Consider the following 19,944-nt stretch of genomic DNA (forward strand, 5'->3'; position numbering starts at 1 on the left):
GAATTGGAGAGAATCGAAAATGAAGATTGGCAATGGTGAGAAAAGGGTTTCTGAAAGAGATATTTGTTCACATCAAATATAAATTTAAACATTAGGAAGTCATTTTTGGAGGTATTTGTACAGTGTGTTGCCTCGTATGGATGTGAAACATGGATGAAAAACAGCAAAGACAAGAAGAGAACGCAAGCATTTGAAACTTGGTGCTATAGAAGAATGTTGATGACTAGATGGGTAGATCAGATAATTAATGAGGTAATCCTGTATTGAATTAAAAAAAAAAATTGCACAATTTGATTTAAAGATGGGATCATTTGTTAAGAACATTATGAGATATCAAGGGATCATCAGTTGAGTGTTGGAGGGAAGTGTGGGAAACAGAAATTGTAGAGGGAGACCAAGAGACAAATATAGTAAAAAGGTTCAAGTGAATGTATATTGCAGTTGTTATTCAGAGATGAGTAGGCCTGCACAGAATACTGTAGCTTGGAGAGCTGCATCGGACCATTCTTCGGACTGAAGACCAAAGGAACAAAATTCTTCAGTCTTCATAAACTCGTTCAGTTACCATTATGTCATTTGGTGAACTTGTTGTATCCATGCAGTTAACAGCATTCACTGTTGTTCCCCCAAATATAATATTGTGGCTTGTGAGCATCAGTTACACCTGCAGCAACCTGTCTTATATTGAGGCCCTGTTGCTGCAGAACTGGTTCTGATTATGTGCCAGCAATTTACTTAAATTAGTATTTTAACCATTTATTTATATTATTATGTCAAATTTGCCGTACCTTTAACATTTCTGTGGTAATTCAGTCATGATTGCACATTTTCCACAAGTGTCAGTTTGCATAAGGAAACATTTTGGTAGTGATAGGAACAGTATATTGTCACTATTAAAAGACAACATGGGGTTGTGACTTGTTGGAAAACAAATACCTGGAGAAAAATAGATTCTGATTAATCTTATTTCTTTAACTACATTTATTATTTTTCTGTATGTCTGCTGTGTGAACTAAAGTGTATTTTTTTTATTTTTTATTTATAGCCACCATTTGTCATCACTTTGGAAGATGTGGAGCTGGTGCACTTCGAACGTGTACAATTCCACTTAAAAAATTTTGATATGATCTTTGTTTTCAAAGATTATCATCGAAAAGTAGCAATGGTAAATGCTATTCCTATGAATATGTTGGATCATGTGAAGGAGTGGCTAAAGTGAGTATTAATTAATTAATTGAAAAGAAAAAATCAAATGTAACAGTATTATGAGGTGGAAAGTTGCTACTCACCATATAGAGGAGATGCTGAGTCGCAGATAGGCACAACAAAAAACATGTTGACAGTGTGGTTTCAGCTGTCTGAGACTGCAGTCGTGTGTGTAGAGTTGTGCTTGTGTGTATTGTTGACAAAGGCCAATGCCCGAAAGCTTTAACTGTTAAAGAGTTCTTTTTGTTGAGCCTATATGCAACTCAGCACCTCCGCTGTATGGTGAGTAGCAGCTTTCTTTCTCATAATATTGTTACATTCCATCCTGGATTTTTCATTGTTTGAAAAATCAAATGTAGTTTCTTATGAAATATTGTTTCAGTATTTGAAATTTTACGTGATTTTAAACACTCAAAACTGAGGAAAGGCAGCTGCTTGTCTGTAACTAGTTGATAGGTGAACCATACATATCACTATATAAATATTGTTTATGAGCAGATGCCTCTGCTGACAGGTGTGGCAGCCAGGAGTGAAACATAGTGTGGGAGTTGGGTGTGTCTCAGGAGCAGCGGCAAAATGAGAATTGATTGTGGAAAAAATCATGATCAATAATATTAGAGAAGTAAAGTCCTTTACCATACTTAATCAACAAAATGAATGACCTTTCAAATACTGCCTATCAGCAGTCAGGGGTGTCATTATAAAAATAAAATTATTCTGTCAGGCACAGTTTCGAGCAGCATATATGCACATAATTTTACAGCTAAAGTAAAATGCCTCTGTAATAAAAAGATACGTCATACACATGTCTGAAGAAATTTACAAACTTGTTGGTTCCTCATCATTCTAAATGTCTTGTGTACAGAAATAAATAGAGGTGCATCCAGTAATTATTACTCAACAAAACATACTGGTAACCTGGCCATGGTGGTAGCATTATCGATTTAGTGCCCGAGAAGTGGGGATGGCATACACTTCAGTAGTCTTACAAATAGGAGAGCCATAGCATGCTACATGTCTTTAAGTGCCACTGAATGAAGTACCTATCTATAACCAGAACAGATACGGAACATACAATATTTCTCACATTAGCTGCCCAGGATGGTTTTCTGGTAGTATCCATAAAACTACCTGTCCATAATGGTGACTGATGATTTGTCGCCTGCTGTTTCAGTTGTGGATGAGTCAGCATGACTTTTTCTTAAAATCTGTGCTGAACGAACTATATTAGGAAGAGGATAGATTGGTATTCAATGTAAAGATGACCAACTGAGTTGGACAGGCAAAATGAAAAGACTTGTCATACAATTAGCTTTCAGCCAACAAGACATATCTCAAAATTGGACAAAACACACACACACACACACACACACACACACACAAATGCAATTCACACATGCATGACCACAGTCTTTGGCCAGAGGCTGTGGTTATGTGTGTGAGTTGTGTTTGCTTGAGTGTGTGCATGTGTGTATGTTACCTAATTTTGAAATAGGCCTTGTTGGCCAAAAGCTAATTGTGCAACAGCCACTTTGTTGTGCCTCTCTGCGACTCACGATCTCTGATATATGGTTAGTAGGAACTATCCTTTTCATTATATTGTTAAATATTTTATTATATTTTCAGTTTTCCATCGCCATCTCTCTCCTCCAGGAGTAATCTCACACTTTTTTGTGCAGTACATGACCTTTCAAGTTTTATAATGTTATAACACAGAAAGCTAAACTGTATTTAATTCACCACATGGGATAGTGATTAGTATTTTTGGCTAGTAATGGCAAGATCCTATTTTCAATCCTGAAGATATTTCTAATCTTTTTTGGGTGGATAGCCCTGATAGGAGGTCCATTCAGCCTTATGTACCAACTATAAAGATACTTGCATGTAAAAGCAGTGATGTTGATGCACAAGTCACTGAAGTAGTGTTATATTAAAAGGCTTGCGCCAGACATGGTGAAATACACTGTGTTTGTTTATTAGCAGTAAAAAGCATCAGCCAGTATCTTTTTGAGTTAGAGAGTAGTTGCTTGGTGTATTATGACTATGGATATTATTTTTGCAAGATTCCAGACCAGTTTCAAGTATGTAGGTTTTGATGGTATGGCAGCAGTCAGTAGGCAACCATCATACTGCAAAATTTTATCCTCGTATGTATATATTTTCAATTTTTTATGTATATTTCTACATGATAGTATGTACTTACCTGTTGTAGTCATAGAGCAGAAGTCAATAAAATGAAACTGACTTCACAACAATGAGACATTGCCTGACAGTGATATTTGACAATAGTTGAGACTTGCCTGACACTCTTATTTGACAGTACTAGTCAAACTCTGCCACTTTTCAACACAGTGTAGTGTGTTGGAAAATCAAAAAATGAATTTATTCACACACCTTTTAAAGTAAAATCTCATAGATGGAGCAGTTACTTCTCTAAGTTTCCGTGCTATCCTGGAAGTCCAGTTTGATGCAACAAAAAGCTGTGGAGTTTCTGCAAAGGCAGTTTTCTTTGTATTGTTCATAATATCAAAGAAGTTGCTCTCAAATTTTACATTGTCAATGAAATATTTATTGTGTGCATTTTTTTTTGTTCTGCTTTGGGGCAGATACTTGAATTCTGCTCAAATTGACATGGTGTCCCTCCTTCCGTAATTTGCACACCATTGATTTAACTCTTACTTGTCAAAATTTGCTTGCATCTTCTATTGCCTCTGTGTCAGGACTGTCACAACTCTCTCATTATCATCAAAATTAGTGATGGTAACAGCAATTCTCATGGCTTCTCGTGAATGTGTTTTCCATTATCACTTTGTACACTTGCACTCTGAAATAACAGTGCACACTGCTTTGAATTAGAATGAGACTACCTGGTCACATGACCAAATCAGTTTCTACTGTACCCCAGTTACCACTACGTCTTGCCAATCAATAGATACTGCTTATTTACAACTCAGATAATAAACAATTTCATTTAGTGTGTAATCACAGCCAAGGGATGCGCATCTCCACCCTTCCTCAAGTGTACACATTGAAGAAGTGGCTGCCTTTCCTACCTTATGCTTGTTGTTTCGATTGTACAGTTTTCATTATCATAACAAACTCTGACCTTAAAGTTGTGACAGCAGTTTTTTGTTCAGCATGAATTTAATTTTTTTGCAGTTCATGTGATATAAGATACACTGAAGGTATTCAGTCTCTGAATTGGACAAAAATTATGAAGACAATAACAGATGATCCTGAGGGCTTCTTTGAGAGTGGTGGGTGGACATTTTTAGATCCAGAGAGTGATGATGAGAACAATGAAGATGATGTTGATGAGGAGGAGGAAGATGACCCATATGAGGTATTGCATAAAACTTCTGTATGAGACTCAAGTAACTTGGGCCTGTAATGAATCATAGTTATAGTATATCATTAATACCTTTGATCTGGTATCCTGCCTTGTCACCAAATGCATTTAATTTGTAAGTTTTAATACAACAGCAAAACAAGTTCCAAGTCTCTGAAATACCTGTTTTCCGTAAAGGGTAGAAATATCACACTACACAAATTAATACATTGGCATTTGGTCACTTACAAATTTTATAACTACTAACATACTTTCAGCAGGCGTAATTAGTATGTAGTCCTCAATAAGACTTCTCAAACTTCTAACTTAAAACAGTTTTGTGTGACGAATAAAGGAATTTGGAAAAAAAAAAAAATATTTCCAAACAGTATAAGATGAAAGGTACTCAGAGAAGAACTGGGTCCTAGTTGCTCGAGATGGACAAACACTTTCATCTTTGGGAACTTTTTATTTTTACTTGTTCATTGTTCCATTTTTATCTGATTGTGCACGCTATATGGATTTTAGATAAATTTCCTAAAAAAAATTGTGTTTCTGCATGATATATTCATTGATTACATAATGTAGACAGATTGGTTAGTTAGTAGATCTCCTTATCTGCATTCACTCTCAGAAAGCATTACATAATCAGGTGATGTAACGGGCTAGTGACTGTAGGCCAGGTAGAGAGAGGATGAAGACTTATATGGAAAACACACAATTTCCTAAACAAGAATTGAGGAACTCCACACTAAAATATAGGCTTTGTATCAGCAATGGCAGCAACACCGTAAATATGCTGAGAGAGTGTCACTTCATAAGTGAAAAGAAATAAGTGCTTTGAAGGTCTGTACAATCAAAAAAGATGGTCAGTTTTAAAGCAGTCAATAGTTGAAAGGGACTCCAAAGTTTATGCCTGTATCAGTTGTCAATTATTTGAGAAAAAGATTTTCTGGGTAAGCATAGGCACCCATTAACAGATGAGAGTCAAACAAGTATGAAATTCAACAATCCAGTAAATTGCTTATTGATGTACTTAGAATATATTTTGTACACAAATGTCTTTGAAAATAAAAAGAAAAGAAAAATCCACCACTATTTCAATGCCGATAATTTGATGCATAATTTGGTTGCTTAACAGCTAAGGAAAAGGGTTGGAAAAAGTTATCTGTGAAACTTGCACTGAATTCATTTCAAGTTGGATTGTTAGTTTGTCACTACAGCATAAAATATGACAAATTTGAGAGGTGCGTTTGTTGTGTTTAAAAGCATTTTAGAAAAAAATCTGTATTTGCCACGCTGGCCGAAGTATGCAAGAGGATTGTATGGATATTTTTTTTTATTAACTGTGAACTTTCTTCTAGAAAAACACTCTCATGGAGTATCTTTCCTTGCTCCAATGGGATCCATCATGCAAGGTGGGTGGCGAAAGTCATTTGTGTATTGAAAAAATCTATGTACCTTGATGAAGTTGAATTACAACAACAAGAACAGAATTCAGTTTTTTCTACAGTAAAAGTCCATTAATCTGGCATCCGACAGTCCAACATGTCCAATAATTGGGCACTGCTTCGTACAAACGGAATATTTTGGACTCATTCAACAGAGTTCGATCACGTAGCACCAACAGTTGTTTCAGTCACCTGTCAGCCAGCTTGTTTCGTGCACCAGCTGTCTACAGTAATTTAAAAATTGGTGCTTTAAAGAATAACCATGGTTAGAGCTGTTCTATATTACATTTACAATAGTGCTGAGTGTTGTTGTGGGAATGTTTTTTCAAACAACTCCCAAGACAAAGTGAAAGTGAGATGTAAAGAAATTATGTTTACGATACAGCAAAAGCTGGAGATCATTAAGCGACTTGAAAAAGATGAGAATAGAATTAAGATTGTGGAAGAATGTAAAGCTGTTTCTTCAACAATTAATGATATTAAGAGAATTAAAGTTAAGCTTCAGAAATTTGCCTCACAGACTGTAGAATTAAATGACACAATCACAAAACCTTTATAAAAGTCCAAACTCTATCAGTTGAATGTAATTTTGTAGAAGTGGTTCTGTGGCAAAAAGTGTGAAGGAAAACCTGCAACTGGGCCCATGATTATAAAAAAAAAGTAAACATTTCTATAATGATTTGGGGTAATCAGAAACCGAACATGTATTTTCTTATGATTGGCTATACCTATTCAGAACTAGTAATGGAATTTGGAAGCTGGGTGGGAAGTTATGATTAGCTTATCAAAATGCAGCTGAAGAATACAAAGGAACTTCTTCAATTTAACACCATAACTTAACTGCTAGTCATATCTATAATGGTGATGAAATGGGCCAACTTTGGCATTGTGTTAACCCCTTATGTTATTGGCAAGTACAAAAAGCCAAGAGCTTTTAAAGGAATTTTAAATTTGTCTGTAATTTATGGAGCTCATTCCACTTCATAGATGGCTCCAGAATTGTTTTAGGGCTGTCTTTTTCTCAATTTTGTACTGTCTGTGAGAGAGAATTTAAAAAAAAAACTTTGTTTGCCTGAACCGAGCAAGGTTGTACTGTTGCTGGGTAACTATGTAGCCAACCCTCCAATATCTGAATTGATCGTGGGGAGTACATTCACCACTGATCTTCCAGCAAACTTTACTTCCCATATTCAACTTATGGATCAGGGAGTAATTCAGAATTCCAAATGTTTTTACAGAGCTTCTTTTCTTCAATAGCTTATCAATTCAGGCTGCTCAGTGTTGGATTTAAAAAAAAAAAATTAGCATTAAAGAGTCTGTTTGTGGAACCATTTTGGCGTGGAATAAAGTTAAAAGTCTTGGCAAAAACTCTGGCCAAAAGCCTAAGAAAAAGAAACAGGTTCCACTGTTCCAATCAAACGTGATACTGTTGTTAAACTGTTAGATGTTGAAACTTCCTGGCAGATTAAAACTGACTTCCGGATCTCGGTCTGAGACTTGAACTCGGGATCTTTGCCTTCTGTGGGCAAGTGCGCTGCCGACTAGTCCATGAAAGGCAAAGGTCCCAAGTTCAAGTCTCAATCCAGCATGCAGTTTTAATTTCACAGGAAGTTTTAAATCAGTGCACATTCTGCTGCGGAGTGAAAAATTCATTCTGTTAGATGTTGCTCAAAATGAAATAAGAAATTTGCCATGAGATGATGAAGTTTCGGACTGGAAAGACGGTGACAATAAAGAACCTGTAGTTAAAGAAGAATCGGACGAACTGATTGTAGAAATTGTTATGTTACAACAAGAACTTGAACCTCTCAGACATCAAACCTGATGAAGGAAAAGAGGCCGACACAACCAACTCATCACCTCCACCTACCTGCCAATATTGGTATATCTGTATAAGATTTTCTGAAAGCAACAAATCGCACAACAGTGCAAAACTTTTCAATTTATGTATTCTATGTAATGTATGTGCTGGAGGGTGGGAAATGAGTGGGAAGCAGGCGTCTCATGATATTGGGAGCAAACCTTCGAAAGAAAAGACTCATTCCAGTCACCAGTGGAGGTTTTATAAGCCTATTCCTAAGTGGTACACTAAACTCCCAACTCGCTACGTCAACAGGAGGCTGCTGGTGTCTCGGGGGGAGGGACTAGTGGACACGACCGGTTGTGGATCAAGCTGGCAGTCAAGAGAGCATTCCGAATACTGACGCGTACTTACCAACGCTTGGTATCGTGTTTGATTGCTAAAGGTAGACTGTGTCTTCAAATACGTTATTCCAGTGTATTGTGCTAGCATTCTCTTGTTCAAAAGTTCGATTAAACCCGACGTGTTTGTCCAGTAGGGGTTGCATAGTTCCAGCGCACAGGGGGCAGGCTCATTGCGAGCCCAAAGTTTGTAAAACCTCTGCAGAATCATGCTTTCTGCCAGTAGATCCGATGTAGGTGTAAGCATATTAAGAAGGAATGTTGCATCACTTGCTTGATAATTGTGCATGGTGACTAATATTAGCAAAGTTTTTAAAATCTATTGTACTGGGTCACTAGTGCACTATACAGCACCTGGCTCGTGGTGCAGTTTGTACGTGCCTACTTAGCAGGGTCAGATTGCATTTCCACCCAGGCTGCTTGTGTTTTTACATCACAGCGGCTTCACAGGCAGCTACTTTGAAGAATATTCATAGCAACATTGGCATTGGGGCAGTATTCCCTTCTATTAGGTGGCATCAACACCTATATTGATTCACGGTACATGCAGAAGGCTGACGTGAAATTTTTTATGCTATTGCTGAAAGGTGTTTAGTCAATATTTATATAATAGGGGGAAACATTCCACGTGGAAAAAATATATCTAAAAACAAAGATGACGTAACTTACCAAACGAAAGTGTTGGCATGTTGATAGACACACAAACACACACACAAAATTCAAGCTTTCGCAACCAACAGTTGCTTCGTCAGGAAAGAGGGAAGGAGAGGGAAAGACGAAAGGATGTGGGTTTTAAGGGAGAGGGTAAGGAGTCATTCCATTCTCGGGAGCGGAAAGACTTACCTGAGGGGGAAAAAAGGACCAGGTATACACTTTCTCGCGCGTTCACACACACACACACACACACACACACACACACACACACACACACACACAGATATATATATATAACCCATATCCTTTCTCCTTCCCTCTTTCCTGACGAGGCAACCATTGGTTGCGAAAGCTAGAATTTTGTGTGTATGTTTGTGTTTGTTTGTGTGTCTATCGACCTGCCAGCGCTTTTGTTTGGTAAGTTTCATCATCTTTCTTTTTAGATATATATATATATATATCCGCACATATACAGACACAAGCAGACATTTGTAAAGGCAAAGAGTTTGCTCAGAGATTGGGGGGGGGGGGGGGGTCTTGCAATATAGAGTACCAACATCAGTGTGACAAACTCTGGGTGACATTCTACATCTCTCTCTTTTCCTTCCTTTATCTCCTCTATTGAAACATCATCTGTCTGAACAATTCTGACTTCGTTGCTCAACACATCTGCATTTTGGTGGCGATGGCCTGGGTTGTGACAGACTGTGCAGTCATACTCTGCCCAAGTTCAGTGACTAAAGGAGTGCTTTAAACTTGACATTCGTACGAAGGCATCATGGTCAGCGATCACACTGCACTTGCGTCCTTATAATTAGCATTTAACATAATTGCCTCCAAACATAAGGATTAAAAGCTCTTTCTCAATGATGCTGTCACTAATCGCAGCTGAATTCATCTGCTTAGAGGCATAACCTATAGGTGTTTCCTCACCATTGTATTCCTAAGAAAGAGTCATGCCCACAGTGTAATCAGCTGCATCCGTGGAATAAGTAAATGGTTTTTGAAAATCTGGGCAGATTGTAAAGGTAAACTCGTTAAATCGTCCTTAATTTTTTTCATAGCTACCTCACATTCCTATGTCCACTCAAATGCAAACCCGTCTTTAACAACTTTGTCAAACACTTGACTATCGTAGTATAATTCTTTACAAAACAGCAATAATAATTTGCTAGGCCCAGAAATGATTGCAACTCTTTAATGTTTGTAGGTACTGGGAAATTGTCTACAACTACTGTCAAAATAGGGTCTCATTGAACTCCATCTGCACTAATAATATGTTCCAGGTACTGGACCTGTGACTCAGCAAATGAACACTTCTCTATCATGAAACTTATGTGTGCACTTTGCAACCTAAACAACACATTCCTTAATCTCTCTTGTGTGTTCCTCAATTGCCTTTGAAAAAATTATTATGTCATGCAGATACATGACACACGTAGTAAGTTTCAAATCTCTCAATAGTAAGTCAGCAGACCATTGAAAAGTGGCAGGCACATTCCTTAGACCAAAAGGCATACAGAGAAACACACACAATCCAGTAGGAACCACAAAAGCAGTTTTGGGTTGATCTCTGATCTTGTGGTGCAGTCGAAACTTGGTGTTAGCCAGGGGTGATAAAATGCTTACAATTCCCTAATCAGTCAGTGTTCCATCAATATGGGGTGAGGGTAGGTGTTAGGGGTGGTGATTGTTTACTGCTCTCATATTGACGTATAGACAACAGGATTTTCCTCAGTTTATTACTTTTTTAGGACCATGGCTATATGTAACGACCATTGGCTTGCAGAGGGTTGACCTATCTCTGCAGCCATCTGCTGTTGAATAGTTTCTTCAATAACAGATTGTAAATGAAATGATTTCAGAGCAATCAGTCTAGTATCTCCCATGGGGATTTGTGCTGTACAAGGGCAGTTGCTGGCAAATACTGCTATTCCTCGACTAGCCATGCGTATTCCTCCAGAACTGGGTACAGAAGATCTATAACCTCTTCTCCACCTGCCAATATCATTCCATGTAGGATCTCAATATCTTGTTGACTGAAATTGTCATCACAAACTACTACTACAAACTTCTGGTTTACTTATACGTCTCATAACATTTGATTTGCAATCAATCGAGAACGTCATTCTGCCAGAGCAGATCGATCAGGAAGTCCGATCTCGACAGTATTGGAGTTTTCACATCAATCCAGAGAATTTTTCCTGTACCTCCACTGATTCTGATAGTGGTGGTAGTTTTTAACGTCCACATAAGTGAGTCTGTTGGAGCTTGTGGGAAAGGCCTCATACCAAAAGTTCCTCATGGCTGAGGTTCGCTCTTACTGCTGAAACCGTGGGTTGCCTCATGGAATTGAACAGTACACATCTTGTAATCTATCACCACCTGAAGACGGTTCAGGAAATCATTCCCTATAATGTTCAAAATCTCGTCTGCATCGCCTCACTACTTCCATGTCAAACCCTTATTGTATCCCAGTGATTGCTGATCAACAAAACTAGTGTCAGGCGGTATTATTGTCTCCTCACCTCAGCCACTTATAATATACTGTGGGATGAGTGCATGCTGTCAGCTGGGACACAAATAAAACACTTATATGAGCTCCAATATCTACTAAAATATGGACATTCTTCCCCCTGAGCCTACATTCTAACAATGAATTGACCACCTTGTTAATACTTCCCTTGACTAGGTTCACAGTTGTGTCTGGGGAGGAGGGTGGGTGGCAGAGCCTGCCCCTCACTTGATTCCCCATTTTGTGTTGTTCCACTGGGACCTCCCACTTTTTCTGTCATTTTGCAGAGGAGCCCTTTGTGGAAAACTTTCTCTTGTGTTGTGAAAATTTGTCACTGGGATACCCGATAGTGTGGCATTTTGTGCAACAAGAAGTGTGACAACCCTCTACAGTGTTATTTGGCTTTCCACACCACTGGCAATTGTTTCATTGATAAAAACTCTGTGCATGCAAGAGTCAAAACAAACCAACTTGCTTTCTGGCATTGAACTGCCTCATGCAGAGAGATGGTGGAGGCTACCTTTATCTCAGTCCCGATCTGCAGATTAAGTCTCCATACGAACACATCAATTGCTTTGGCTTTGGGTTCGGCTTCCTCGATTAGCGCATCATTGTGGGTTTGTTTCTTCCTTAAGACATAAATGTGACAAGAGACAGTTATGATGTGATCTGCAAATGCTTCGAAATCTTTTCAATTCACCCTGTTTGTCAGAGAAACGCTCTGCAAACCCCAGGACACCGAAAGTGACTGTGTCGTGCAATATGTCAACGTACTCCATGTATGTGTGTACTTCATGTATGTGCATGCATCAACAGAAAGTCTTTAATTTTGATAGGTTCAAAAGAAAGCTGTTGGGCCAAGAACTTATTTGCCCTTACGTCATGGACATTTTGGAGGAATGTAGTGACATTTTCACCTAGTTTCCCAGAAAATGAAGGTGCAAAAGTAACTGCTGGGGGAGTACTGGCAGCATTAGCCAAATACATGATGGGATCCACTGCAGGGGCTCTGGAGGAGCTTGCAACAGTCTGTATTGATGCCTGTGGGGTTTCACGGCATGTATCGTGTGAAGCTTTATCAAGCTTCCTCTTTAATTTCTAAAGTGTCATTTGATGAAGCTATATTTGTAAGAGCGTGAGAAGATATTCCTCATCATTTAAAGAAGTAGGGGCTACAGGAGCCATTTCTGGCAAAGTACGCAAATTCCCATAAGGCATAGTTACAGTATTAGGGCTAGGATTTATGTAGACCGGCAGCATTACTACAGAGGGTCTAAACAGTTACCTACACTGGATTAAGGAACAAATTCCTGTGGCGGAAGCTCACAGTGCAGACAGTGATGAGAAGTAAGGGTACATTGCAGCGACCAAAAATAGATTAACACCCCACATCGATGGAGGCAGGGGGAAAGGCGGAGGTGTTGATGGACCAGTGGTATGGTGGCGCTAGGCACCGAGAGGGCAAGGATGGCAATAGCATCTCCATGCTGCAGCGATGCAGCACGGACCGTTGGCAGCCCAGCAAGAAGGCACAGCTATGAATGTGTGGTGTGGTTTGCAGCATGCACCCGACTGTACCCGCACTGACATGAAGACTGCAGCAGCAATGTGGCATAGTCCAGAAAAGTTCCGCCACACAGCAAAGAGGGTGTATATGTGCTGGGAAATCTGGGAAAAACCTGGGAATTTTTTCATCCAGGTGAAAACTGGGAAAAATGCGGGAATTATTCGGAATCCTGGGAATTTTTCAGAGTTTGTTTTCAGTTAAATTTTTGTAATTTTGAATGGTAAGAATTGATACTCTCACAGAGAATACTACTATATCCCGCTACTGCAAAATAATACTGCAGCAATAAAACATAAACAAGAGAAAAATACCAAAAGAAGACTTTAGTTGCAAAGGAAATGCGCCGTTTACAACAAGGCCCCTTGCAAACTCAAACATCTGCAAACAGCAAAATGTGTTGAAGGGCTTAGGAAGAAGACTATGCAATACTTCGTAACAACAAACTGCTTTGGATGAGCATAACGTCATAACTGTTTACATTAGGTTCATTTGAGCAGTTGCAAGAGGGATCGTGCGCATGTGCAGTTCTGCCGCATAAGAGCAGTACCTTTCCCGCTACTTGAAGCCTGATGCTAAATGGAATTCTTTTTTTTTTTCTGGCGCACCCAAGCTGCCAGGTTCGCGTATGCGCAGAGCAATCCGAGTTGTACTGGGGAAGTGGGTAGTCTCAACATGACCTGTGTTTACGTTTAGTGATTTTGCTGTTTCCTCTTAGGGTACAGCTCCACATCACATGAAATCAAAACGGATTTCTGTGGCCGAGAGCTGTCAAGTGAATTAAAAGATATTCACATAATTATGGAAGCCTGAAATATATTACTCGTTTCAGTTTTCTGATTTTATTTTTTGCCACGTTTTTGGCAGTCAAGCAATAATTGCCTTGCAGGACAATGAAGCTACTTTTGACAGTTTGCTAGAGAAATTTGGCTTTTATTAATGTTTTCCGCTGAAGCAGTCAATTTATTTAAACTAAGCTTTTCATTCCACAGTATAGGCTGGTTCGCTGAATTTCAAGTGCACATCTTCATCTTCTGGCACATATGGCATTTTACCATAATAAAGAACCAAACATGAGATAGGAAAGTACAGGTACTCTGAGAAAATATACATCCCAAAAACCACCCTGGAAAGTGTAATATGAGGTTGGGTACTACTTCTTTGTGAATCTGGACATATGAATGTGCACTTCAAGCCAAATTATACATTTTAGTATGGTTTATGAACTTTTGATGCTCTTGTAGCATCCTCTGATGCTCTGTTTCTTTTGTAACGCAATGCAAGATATCTTAATGCTATATACATATGAACATACAGGTTTCCTACGCTATTGTAGCTGTGCAAGCACAGTAATGTCTGTTTTCTGGCACACTCTGGTAACTGTTGAAATGAACCTATTTCTAACAGGTCTCAGGAAAATTCTGCAAATGGTGGTTTGAAAAGCATTACTTTCCTTTTATACAAGATGAATTACGTTACGTGTGAGAGAGTGTGGTGAATTTCTTAAATCACAGAGCGTTTGACTCTTGTTTATGACTTCACATTTTGAGGACTGGTCAGTTAGAAGAATTTCGAGCCCTGAAGACCAGACATTTATGTCATTATTTTAAATTTTACTAGTACATTTTTGCTGTTTCTTAAAGTGTAACACATGCAAAAAGACCAGTATTACATGTGAAAGCTTAGCTTCTCTTGTAGCTTATTAATCTAAACCATCAACTTTTCCTACCTGTTTGTTTGCGTCACTTGACAGTGTTGTTGTTATTGGGTGACTACATCACGTGAATATCGGCTGGCGAGATCACGCAGCATGAACTATGATTGGCCTACAAAAGGTCATCGCAATCTCAATTTCAATGCTTTGGAAACTAATGTGCTGTCTTGGGTGGAATTCGAATTTACACTTTCGTAATTACAAAATCATGTAGTGTACAAGTTGCTGCACACCATCCAAGATCTCTTTTTTGCTGGATTTCATTTTCTAAAGTGGTGGTGGGAAGTTCAAAGTCGATGACATGTAAAACGTTACCCGTTCAAAGTATTGATAAGTTTTACAGTTCCATGAGAAAGTATACAGTCACTTAACGTGGAAAAGGTGTATTTTCACCCAGGAAAAAGTGTATTTTCACCCAGTAAAAGCGTATTTTTTAACTGGGAAAAATTGGGGAATTTTTTTCCTTGTCCAAGTATACACCCTGTTGATAGCGTGCTCTGCTTGTGTTGACATGCAGTGCGTGCACAGTGTGTGTGTCCAAGTGCAAACAGGTTATGGAAGTTTCCTGCCATTGCGCAGGATACTTGGTAACTACCAGACAAACAGGCTGTGCCATCAAATTAAAGCAGCAACAACTCATGAAGGAAATGTCAACCAGTGCTAATAGTGAGCTTATCCCACTTCAGCTGACACCACTTTGTACATGCTGAACCTGGTCAGGATAAGAAATAAGTGGTAAGCGGGGTGTTTGGTAACGTTAGGAGAAAACCTTTAATAGAAAAGACTGAGTCCAGCTAGCAGTGAAAGTTTTATTGCTCCCAAAGTCTATGCCTGAGGGATACGCTAAACTCAAAACTCACTACAGCAACGGGAAGCTGCTGCAATTAAATTGAGAGACATTGTGCCCCGAAAGGGAGGAACTAGTTGATATATCTGGTTGTGGACAAAGCTGGCAGTCAAGAGGGCCTTCCAAGTACTGACACACTCTTGCCAACCCATCCAGCATGCTCCACATATCCCCGCCCAATTCTCCTATTGGTGGGCCGATTGTGTTTCAGTGACTGTCCGTCCATGAGTGGTACTCACACATAGCGCTCCTAGTCAACGGTACTACCATAGGGCGATGTTAACATGGACTGAGCGTGGGCGTTATGCAAAACATCCAGTACTATACCAGCCCAGGCTCAACCTCTGTCTTACCAAAGAGGCGATACCGTATATCTACCAAAGACAATTAAAATGGAAAATTCGAAAAAAAATTTGAAAATAGGTTTTCCTCTCAGTTAAACTGCTCATCATTCACACTAATGATTTTGGACAAAGAAAGGTCCTTAGGTCTTATTTAGAATGAATAAAATATAGAAATGCTGTAGTTTAAAACATACATAGTACAGTACTACAATGTAATACTGTACTGTACTGATCTTGACATAAAATCTTAAAATAATATTACATGATGCATGCAAAAGGTTTTTCATTTTTTTGTCTAAAATGTTTTATGCTATACAGTTTTTCACTTTAATGGAAAGAGAGAACGTGCAATAAATAAAGGCGATTTGCCCATTGTTTACCTTGTGTCTCACACCCTGTACACTGCTATTTTTAAATGACGCTCATAAATCTGGCACTTTTGGTAGTCTGACACCATAAAGGTACCAAAGACACCTCATTAGCAGGTTTCTACTGTCTTTGTATTTTCCTTATCACTACTTATGTTTAAGCATGATCCTGTGCCACTTCTGAAGCCAAAGCACCGTATTTTTTTCAAAACGTATATTCCGCATGCAGCATTACAAAAACTGAAGAAGCATGTATGGTTCATGTTGGTGAAACCATTCACTACAATGAACTGTGAAGCAGATCCAGCAGACAAAACTCTATAAGAATTCAAGTAGGGATCAATCAAAACCCAAATATTATGATATGGGATTGAACAGTTCCTTTCTGATATGATAAGACTGTCTCCAAACAGATATGCTTTGACTGACAAGTTCCTTAAAACAGATTCTTCGCAGTGGCATGAAAAGGAAGATATCAACACTACACCTAGTCATTTAATTAAAATTCGTAAATTATCTAGGTGTCATGCTCATGGAACACTTTTGATGAAGGGGGGGGGGGGGGGGGGAGGAGATGAGGCCGAAAAAGCTAGCTATATATTCTTCATGTTGTGTCTGAGTATCTCCATAAGGTTCCAGGTAAAAAGATGAGACTTCATCAAGGAATAACTATGCTTAAAAGAAAATGTTATTTTGTCATGATAATTATCTCACATGCTAAGTGGATACTAGGATTATAGGTTGTATTAATAATGAAGCAATAGGGTATGAATAATTAATTTGAAAGTAAAAAAGTTTTTGGTTAAAAAACTACTTCTGAATAGCATTTTTTTTTTTAGATAAAAAGTAATCGCTATTTTATGTCATTCTAAGATTTTTGAAGTGGAGAGGAACATCTCTCTTTACTGAGCTGAAATCACACTCAACTCCTCTTTTTTGCAAAGAAAGCAAACTGGGGGTAGCACAAGAAATTTATAAATTGTAAGTTCACATAAAACTTTCTTGCACTACAACTAAAAAATGATTAAAAGTTATTTTAAAAGCCAGTCATTAAATCAAGTAGATAAAAACAAAGAAAAGTAAGAATAATAATTTTTTAAAAAATCTTGCGTTGTGATAATCTGTTCTACAGTTAACCAAAATGACAGAGGTTAGGAGTTTTCTCTTTTTGTTGCCTGAAAAACGTATCTATTACGTTCAACTCAATTATTATTGAGTTATTAATTATGAAAAAGTTGAACTGGAATGATGAACCAGTGACTACTCGAAAAAGGCCGAGGCGGGAATGGGGAATGAGAACGTGTGAAGGGAAAGGGTAACTACTGTTCTAGAAACAACACCAGCAGTGACCAAAGTGAATGACCATTCCTTAACAGTCAGCACTCAGTCCTTCCATTCACTTTAGTTAACTGTTATTTTGGGCCCATTCTGTTGCGACCCATTCTGTTGCAAACGACCCACTTATAGTAGTTGCGTCACAGTAATTATAACACACACACACACACACACACACACACACACACACACACACACACACACACACACACACATTTTAATGTTCTTTCTCATTTTAAATTGTTTTCTTACCTTTTCCGTTTTTATGATTTTAGCCGACTGACATTGACTCAGAAGAATCAGAGGATGACTCAGAGTATTCTGAATATTCAGAAGACAGTGGGTCCGAAGGTAACATATTATTTATAATCACATATGATTGTGGTACTTAAGATAAGAGATTTAAAAATGAAACAGATTTTGTGACACCAGTAATTATCAAAAACAATTTTCCCCATTCAGAAGAGGAATTGGGTAGTTCGGAGGAGTCAGGAAAAGACTGGTCTGACCTTGAACGTGAAGCAGAGGAAGCAGACAAAGAGCACAGAGATTTTCAGGATGAATATACGGACAAAAAAGGAAAGAAGAGATCTGGTGGTTCTTACAATGACCGCAACAGCAAACATGCTAAAACATCACCTGAAAAAGACAGGTAATATATTTTTATTTCTTATTTATCATGCGACATTATACAGAAAATTTGTTGAATGTCTTTCATGAAGAGTGAGGCTCCTTGTTCTTGGATATGACCATCACAGATAATATCTATCCCTTGTGTCCAGACTAAGCAAATAACATTTTTAAAATGAAACTGTTCTGTGTAGTAGTCATAAAAGTTGTAGTGTCGTTAGTGCTGCCTATTTTGTGGTAGGGACGGACGTCAGTTGCCAAGTGAAATGTGGAAGAGTAAATGAGGTATTTGAGTTAAATGTTGAATTGATGAAAATAGTGGGATGACAGTGTAAGTGTAAATTACAGCTGCTGATATCAACACTTTAGCTCATCAAATATGATAGGTGATGTACAAGTAAGATTTATTGTGCTGATATATTCATAAATGTCCTATGTGCTAAACTGTATGAATATATGGCTATAATGGGCACCCAATCCCAGTTGCCCATTTACTTAGTTCCAGGGGCACCAAAAATTTGACTTTCAGTATTTCATGTAATTATACCCGGGCCGCTGAAACATGTCACTCCAAGGTCACTCCCCAAGCGCCGTAGAGTTGGTAGTGTAACAAACAAACAAGTGAGGAACGGGAGGCGCTGCATCTTCTGAACCAATAGAAGCACCGAACAAAAGCCAGTTGCGGCGTCAACGCTGCCACGTTGCCAGCTTCTGTGTAAACATTGTATGTTAGTGTGCAAACATCTCCTGTTGTGTTGTGTTACCGCCTCAACTACAGTTTTTGTTTGTTAAACAATGTCACCAAAACGATGTCGTTCACCACGCGACAATCCGTTGGGCCATGGAGTGCCATTAAATAGTCAGGCTTTGGAATTGCTACGGAGGACGCGTGAGTTTTACGAGCAAGAACCCGTTGACTATCATGAGGATATGGACCACCCACAGTTTCTACAGTGGTTTAAAAATTTGTTGCACCAGTTTAGTGTTCTGACAGTTTTTATGATGGGCAATGCACCGTACCATTCGGTGATTTTAGATAAACCTTCCACCACTAGTGACCGTAAAGAAACTATGGTGCAGTGGTTGCAGGTGAGAGACATTGCTGCAGACATGAGCATGACAAAGCTGCTGTTATACTCACTCGCAAAACAAAATAAGTCTGTGACGCCTAAATACGTTGTAGATGAAATTGCAAACGGACAGGGTCACTTTTACCGAGCGAGGTGGCGCAGTGGTTAGCACACTGGACTCGCATTCGGGAGGACGACGGTTCAATCCCGTCTCCGGCCATCCTGATTTAGGTTTTCCGTGATTTCCCTAAATCGTTTCAGGCAAATGCCGGGATGGTTCCTTTGAAAAGGGCACGGCCGATTTCCTTCCCAATCCTTCCCTAACCCGAGCTTGCGCTCCGTCTCTAATGGCCTCGTTGTCGACGGGACATTAAACACTAACCACCACCACCACCACCACAGGGTCACTTGGTAATTAGGCTACCGCCTTATCACTGTCATCTTAATCTAATTGAATTGGTTTGGAGTGAAGTCAAGGCGTACATTAGAAGTAACAACAAGACTTTTACCATAACAGAAGTGGAAAGACTGTTACGTGAAGGTCTTGCTACTGTAGACACTATCTCATGGAGGAAAAAAGTAGACCATGTTACTAAACTGATAAGAGAAGCATAGACCATAGATGGCATTATAAATGAAAACGAACAGTTAATGATTTCTCTTGATGATGATGATTATGACAAAGACAACAGTTTTGGCACTGATTCTGATGACAG

At 38.8% G+C, this 19,944-nt stretch overlaps 1 protein-coding gene across 2 annotated transcripts in view; it reads left to right on the top strand.

Annotated features, from left to right (window-relative positions):
* LOC124595607 (FACT complex subunit spt16) overlaps positions 1 to 19,944 on the top strand; it is a 132,203-nt gene that overhangs the window by 98,210 nt on the left and 14,049 nt on the right. For both annotated transcript variants that reach the window (XM_047134425.1, XM_047134433.1), the window contains exons 16-19: positions 1,046 to 1,215; positions 4,366 to 4,549; positions 17,804 to 17,879; positions 17,991 to 18,180. In XM_047134425.1, coding sequence (XP_046990381.1) covers positions 1,046 to 1,215; positions 4,366 to 4,549; positions 17,804 to 17,879; positions 17,991 to 18,180 — 620 coding nt within the window. The remainder of the gene's footprint in view (positions 1 to 1,045; positions 1,216 to 4,365; positions 4,550 to 17,803; positions 17,880 to 17,990; positions 18,181 to 19,944) is intronic.

The sequence above is a fragment of the Schistocerca americana genome, chromosome 1, assembly GCF_021461395.2.
Source record: "Schistocerca americana isolate TAMUIC-IGC-003095 chromosome 1, iqSchAmer2.1, whole genome shotgun sequence".
NCBI lineage: Eukaryota > Metazoa > Arthropoda > Insecta > Orthoptera > Acrididae > Schistocerca > Schistocerca americana.